The 7,189-nt window shown below is 45.8% G+C and overlaps 1 protein-coding gene across 3 annotated transcripts; it reads right to left on the bottom strand.

The window, feature by feature from the left end:
- Window positions 1-3,239: 3,239 nt before the first annotated feature.
- On the bottom strand, window positions 3,240-6,163 carry plac8l1 (PLAC8 like 1). Of its 3 annotated transcripts, none has more exons than XM_062405479.1 (5): window positions 6,028-6,163; window positions 5,274-5,546; window positions 4,617-4,852; window positions 4,191-4,327; window positions 3,240-3,783 (listed from the first exon to the last, which is right to left on the bottom strand). In XM_062405479.1, exons 2-5 carry the CDS (start codon window positions 5,297-5,299, stop codon window positions 3,652-3,654), a joined length of 531 nt encoding a protein of 176 aa, XP_062261463.1. In that variant the 5' UTR covers window positions 5,300-5,546; window positions 6,028-6,163; the 3' UTR covers window positions 3,240-3,651. The 3 variants fall into 3 exon arrangements, with proteins under 3 accessions (XP_062261463.1, XP_062261462.1, XP_062261464.1); XM_062405478.1 differs by having other exon boundaries at window positions 3,240-3,866; XM_062405480.1 differs by lacking the exon at window positions 6,028-6,163 and having other exon boundaries at window positions 3,240-4,327; window positions 5,274-5,538.
- Window positions 6,164-7,189: the final 1,026 nt, after the last annotated feature.

The following is a 7,189-nucleotide window of genomic DNA, read 5'->3' on the forward strand; positions in this document are numbered from 1 at the left end:
AGGCCAGGCTCTGAGTGTGTGTGTTCGTGTGTGTCCGTGTGTGTGTGCGTGTGTGCGTGTGTTTGTGTGTGTGTTCGTGTGTGTCCGTGTGTGTGTGTGCGTGTGTGCATGTGTCTGTGTGTGTGTGAGAGAGATCCAGGTGAGTAGATAATGAGTGCATTTTCCTTTTTGGGTGAACTATCCCTTCAAGGTTAAGGTAATGGTTAGGCATTCAGTAATTATGGTTAAGGTTGGAGTAAGTCTTCAGGAAATCAATGTTCGTCAAAATAAAGCCTCAGAAGTTATGTCTCTGTGTGTTTTCTTTATACTTACATGCCTGTCACCCTCTGAGATTCCACCACAGCAGAGGCAGTGAGGGTTTATGTACCAGGTGCTCACAGCAAAAAGCTGCCAGGTCCAACAATAGCACCGGATTCCAGAGAACCAACACCCCCCATCCTTCTGGATGAGCTCCAGACGTCCCTGAAACCATTTCCATCGGAACAATTTCTTCTGCTCGGCGTTCCAATGAGGCTGTTAACAACCAGGCCTTTATATTGTCCTGTTGTTTGGCGGAGGGGGAAACCGACTTTTTATGGTGACCCGACAAAGTTATTGGCACTCAGTTAAATTAGGGCTTTTAAAGACTAGGATCTTTAAGGAGCTAATTTGGAAGGAGCTAAGGGCTGCAGGTAATACGTCCTTATGTACTTAATAAAAAAGTGTGTCAATATAGATATAATGTGTGAGTGTGTGGATCTGAGTTGCAGAGCAAATAGTTTTCCGATTTAACAACCCAATACAGAGGCAGTGAAGCTGAAGTAATATCATCTGGTTATTGCACAGGGGGTAGGAGGGGGGGGGGGGGAGAAGCTGCACAATGCCTGAAGGCAGCTCAGCTGCAGGCACATCCTGCTCGCTAACAACCCCCAGTAGACAGGGAACAGAGGGTCTGCAGGAGCGTTTATCCATCCTGGACTCATGTGGAAACACTGGAGGCGAATGCACACATCAGTAAAGAAATCACCGCCATTATTACCCTGGTAATAATCCTGAAACCCACAGAAAAGTATTGTAGTTTATTCTTTGTATAATCAGTATGAGTGGAGTCTGTATAATTGGGCAACGAAGATAAGAACATATTTTAAGAATGCTTTTCAGCGGGGACTTTCTGAATTGCACACTGTTTATTCGTCTGCCGATGTCTCTTTGATCTGCACGGGTGCACAGGAGCAGGATATGGGCTGCTGCTGATCGTCTGATTAAAGATGTCCACAGAGGGACATCAAGGGGTGGGTGAAAACAGCTTGTGATGCAAAGCAGAGTGGTCTCCTCTCTCGAACTAGCAGCAGAAAGATCTTGCAGACCTCTGCGTTCAAATGCAGCAGGAACCTTTGACCTCCACTGAGGAGGTTAGGTTTCCACTGCTGTTAGTAGGATTAGGATAAACTTTGAAAAACGGTGGGAGGCTGGGGTATGTGCCAATTAAGAATAAATTGACTTTTGGAGGAGATTCCATTCAGGGGGCGGAGCCAGGATACGTTTATTTTCTCTGCTTCGGTTAACATTGTAAAATGAAGCTTTGCAATTCTATTTTTCAAGAAAATAGAATTGCATTTCCTCAAATGAAAATCCTGTAAGGCCCAAAAGTGCCATTAACTGAAATCAAGTCTTATAGCTAAGGCCAAATGATGTTTTCAGCTATAAATTGATGGGTGTCGAACAGCTCCTCTAGTTTGTCTTCACATGCGAGGGTGAATAGACCCTTTGTTTTTGTCCATCATCACCATTTAGGAGCTCTTGAGGAATATCATCTGGTTTGATTAGTCAGTGCTCCCGTCTTCCTGACACCAATCCAATTCCTCCAGCCCCCCCTCGTTCCATTTAAAGCAGCTGGCAGGTGGGGGACCTCATCTGTAGAAGTTAACAAATTACATATTTGCCCTTTGAGGACCCATCTGCTTTGTGTATAAATAACATTTTCATACGCGTTGCTCGCTGGTTGGCATTTTCAGGTTTCGGGGGGGGGGGACCACAGCAATCAGAACTGGATTAATAGCATGATTGGATGCCGGAGGGCGAACCGAGGAACAGGAGGATAAAAAGAATAACAGAAAATGGAAATCGGCTCCATTATCTGCAGACTGTACTTGAACTGTTGACTGTAATCCGAGCTCGGGTAAAACAGGTGGTTCTGCTTCACTGAGAGAACTCGCACACTTGTCTCATCCTACGCTTGAGGAGCCGACTGACTACTCATATCAAACTGAAGTGACACCCACCTTTCTCCGGCTTTATGGTGAGTTCAAGAATATACGATTTTTCTTATTCTAACCTGTAGATATTATCCCTCGTGTGGACTCTGCCGACTCACGGTTTGCTCTCTGAGGTATGAGAAAGCTTTATGTTCCCTCGCTTCATTCTCCCTTCATGTCCGAGGGCGAGGGAACTCATTAATGCGTCTGGTGACCTTTGGCATGCGAGACGGAATCAAAGGGGCCGTTTCACACAAATCAGGTATAGAAATTTTGCACTCGGCTCATCTGTACCGCTTTCTCTCTGAGAAAATGTCCCCGTGAACTGTCGGCAGTGACCTTCACGGAATATAGAGAAGGGGAAGGACAGTGTTTTGGAAAGGATGTGTCGCTGCTGAGTTTTCTCAGTCTTTCACTGTTATGAGAAACATTAAAAAAGTTCAGTTTCACTCCTTTTACTTATGACCTTATTGTGACTATGATTAGCAGATAAAAGCTGCTTACATGGGTTTAGGTTATTGGAGTATTGCCCTGTTTGGGTTAAGATGTGAACATGTTTAGAACAACAGTGGAACTCAGTCGAGCACAAACTTCCACCAAGGCTGAACAAACATAACTAATACAGTCGAAATATAAAAGACAAAAAAGGAACAGGTCAAATAGGGGGGAAGGACCCGAGGAGGAACCAAATAAATGTGGGTGCAGATGTGGTTCAGGATGTGGACAATAATATATCTGATATTTTTTTGAGTGTTGAATTCGGCGCAGATCCAAATAAAGGTCTAATTTAAATTTGGTTTCAAGAAATGACTGGTTTGTGTTCTGTACTGTGTGCCATCATAAATGTTTAACTATCAGTTAAAGAAGGTGAAAATACTGGATGTGCTATTTAAGACGCTTCTGCAAGAAAATGGGTTCTAACCAAACGTCCCTGCACCAAGTTCTGTAGAAATGGGATCAGCAGTCAAATGAAACCAAGCAACAAAGCAACAAACAGACATGGTGTTGGAAATAAAATTTTTATCAGCTGGTATTTGACTGGGAGTTACATCAGAAGTGCTATTTGCTCACAACACCACCTGCTTTTCACTGATCTTAGAATTTACTTTGACTACTACTTTAAATCATTGCTTCTGTAAGAAAAGTAAACTATATTTGTGGTGTCCTCTCGTAAAACACAAGCAGTGTAAAAGAAGGTTTAAATTCTGAATGTTAATCAGGTTCACCCTCACCGGCCCTCTCTGAACGTCCCAGGCTTGATTTATTGTCCAAGGCGTCCTCACAGGGGACTGGAGAGTACGTTCGAACCTCATGGTATCGATTCTTTTTCCTGTTGGTACCAGTAATCTCAGCAGGTCCTCGGCGCTCTCCGCTGCATCGTAAGAAGGAAAGGCCTCATTTACTGTCTCCAGTTTCCTCAGGAGCACTCAAGGGCAGTGGACACATGATACGTCTGAGTCTTCATCCTCCGCTTCATCTCTCTTATCATCTGACACACAGCCAGAGGGTAACAGCAGTACACCGTGGTCCAGTCCTCACACATGCTCCCCTGTGGACACACACATGCACGGAGACGCACACAAAGACACACGCAGAGAGGAAGCAGACGACACAACGCAGCAGGGGACACGTCTAGAGCCGTGAGGTCAATGGGTCGTGAGAAATGAGACATAAAAACATAATCAGAAGAATTCACTCATACAACTTGAGCACAACATGTGAGTGCGTTTGATAACACAAACACAATCGCCTTCTTTTACTTGTAGCTTAAGGTTTTTCCCCTTTTTCTCTCACCTTTACTCTTCATTTAAAAAGATGTATTGTGATGGTTTTATGAGCTGGAACCACATTGTGAGATATCTCTGTTGGTGTCTTTGGGGATCGTTCTTTACTCCCCATTGACAAATGTATTATTTGCATGCACACACATATACACACACAAACACACACACTCACCCTTATCTTGTACCGCTCTCTGATCCCGACTCGCATGGCAAACGTGGATCCCGGTAAGAGAGGCGTACACAGACACTCGCCGTACTGGTGAGCCAAACTCAGGTCTAGACAACATGGCACCAGGGCCCCGAGAACACCTGCGAGCACAGACACAGGTCAACACAACGTGAGAGTGTGTGTGTGTGTGTGTGTGTGTGTGTGAGAGGGAGAGACAGTTGGTTTGTATTCTCTGGTACAAATCCATTTTTTATCTCACTCATGTTCTATTATAAATGTTCTCTCAGTGTGACTCTAATTTAATGATGTATGGTGAGAATTAATTGCTTTTCTACATGAAGTTAATTAAGCAGAAATACAAAGTTGGAAAAGCAAACGTATAAAGAATCGGAGCCTCGTGAGAGTCGCTGCAGTGTGTGTCTGCGTTACATGAGGTCTTGTCTCCACAGATGTCGAACAAGCCCGAGCTCCAGTCCCCCCCCGTCTGCGTGATGGTGGTGATGGTTGTCGTGGTGACGCCGAGGCCGGGCTGGGTGAGTATCGGGTCTGTCGCTGCAGGGGCGTCCATTGACCTGCGGTGGGCTTCACTTCCTGTGGCGAGGCCCCCCCCCGCGTCCTCCCCTCCAAAGGCTGACGGTGAGTGTGTGGTGAGTGACAGTCCGGGTCTGGAATTAGATTCTTAATGAGTCTATCTTAAGATGGATGTTCGATAAATTCATGTCACCAAAACTCAAATGAACCAATGAGTCAGCTCTTGTTTCCCTGTGAGCGCGAACTCATTTATTTCATTCAGCTGTTTCCCAGAGCAGCATGTTTTTTCCGTTCAACTCGCTTTTATGGAACTTTACCAGCACAGCATCACAATTACACTAATGTATCTTTCGACTGCTAAACTACAGTAGATAATGCAGCATTTGTTTTAGCTTTCATCTCATTCAGAGCTTTAGTGATATTCACAGAGGCAGAGAAAGAAGAAACACAGACAGCAGCTGTAAAACAAGAAAAGAGTGAATGAGCTGTTGGCTGCTGCAGCCATTGTGCTGGGATGGCAGCACTGTGCACTGGTAGGGACAAAGAAACACTTACTGGTGTGTGACTGTCGTCTGCTCCATGACGAGAAGCTGCTGGCATCCAGAGAGAGAGAGGGAGAGAGAGAGAGGAGAGAGGGGTGAGGCGAGCAGACGAAGGGGAGGAGAGAGTGAGCAGGGAGTCAGCAGAAAGGAGGAGGAGGAGGAGGTGGTGTAGGTGGTGGTGGTGGAGGGGTGCGGTGGGATGGGTGGCGGTCGAGTGACACTTCCCCAGCGAGAGAGAGTGTGTGCCAGGGCAGATAAACCAGTGGTCGGATGACCCGGCCAAGAGCTGTGTGACAGAGATAAGTCTTTAGTCTTCACTGTGCACCCCCCCCCTCCACTGCTATGTGCAGAGAGGGTTAGATGCACATCACGGTGCCAAATAATCTGATGTAAATGGATGCAAGCAGCACACACAAGCACACACCAGCACACACCAGCACCTCACAACGGGCCGAGTTCTCGTGAAAAAGTAATCATTGTTTTACAGGATTGTCTGTGGAACATAATAGAGACGTGCTGTGCATCTGAAGTGTGAGATGTTAGACATACAATTCACTTTGTGTGACTTTATCTCATTAGGAATTCATTCTAATTCAAGATTAAGTCCTTTATTCCAAGGATGCATGTCAAATACAAGCTCCAACACAATAAAGGAGTCTAATATAACAGTTGGTTTGCTTGCTTGACTCATGACATTCAAAAGCATTCACCGCTGTCTCTGTTAAAACGATGTATTGGAAAAGACGCACAGTAAATGTTAGACTCACCCTTAAGGCAGGAACGCAGAGTGAAGACCTGGGAAGTGAGAGACACACTTTAGAACATATGAAACACCCGGGGTTCCCGTTTAGAGGGGACAGACCGCGTTCATGCAGTTCCTGTGGTCTGACCTTTAGATTGAGACTCGTACAGCGTCAGTGTGCACGTGGGTCTGTGTGTGTGTGACTGAATGAGATGGAGCAATGAGGGGAGGACACGACCCAGTGTAAAAGACCACAGGTTGAGAGGCTCAGATGCTTCACACACATCGAAAGCAGATGGGCCCTCTTGTTTAAAACTTCTTTTAAGGAGGTAAAATTAGCTTGTTCCAACCTCTAGGTCAGTACTCTGCCGGAGCCCCTTTGGCAGCGGCTGCAGCCTCGAGACTTCCTGGCTAAGGCTCTAGAAGATTTGCACCCTGTAGGATTTGGGCAGTTTATCCCATTCTTCCTTGAAGATCCTCTCGAGCTCCGTGAGATTGGATAGGAAGAGTCTGGGAGCTGCCATCTTTCAAGTCCTCTCCTCAGATGTTCTGTGGAGCTTTGAGAAGTCTGGCCCCGGGCCACTCGGGGACAGTCAGACTCGACGGTCGGCCACTGCAGGGCTGTCCTGAAAGGTGAACAGTCATCCCAGGCTCAGGTTGAGTGAGGTTTTCTTTCTGGGCTCTTCTTAGAGTTTGCCAGAGATACAGTATGCTCTGTTCAGGGTGTACCTCGCCTGATTGGTTGAATGAATTGAGTCAGTTAGTTGAGGTTTCTTTTTATACCTCTTCTCGGCCTGTAGGTGCTGAAGTCTTTTAAACTAACTGCTCACAGCTACGGTTCGTATTCACACATCAGCTTCACCAGCATAAAGCTCAGACTTGCCACCTTCACTATACAGGCAACGTTCTGGAGACCTCCTCAGAAACCACAACACAGATGAGATTAGATCAGACTTGTCCTCAGAGGAAATAAAGCAGCACAGAGAAGAGATAGACTAAAGGGAGGCTGAGAATGTTTTCATTTTATTTTTTAATTATTTCTCTGGAAAAGCTCAAGTCAGACATGTGCCACCCACGCTGAGAAAAACAGGAAAGCTGTCTGACTAAACACGAGGGAACGACGTGTCGCACATTCAATGTATAAAACATCAGCGTAGAAAAAATTACCATCTATATGAAAACACCAG

This window comes from Platichthys flesus, chromosome 15, assembly GCF_949316205.1.
Source record: "Platichthys flesus chromosome 15, fPlaFle2.1, whole genome shotgun sequence".
Lineage (NCBI taxonomy): Eukaryota > Metazoa > Chordata > Actinopteri > Pleuronectiformes > Pleuronectidae > Platichthys > Platichthys flesus.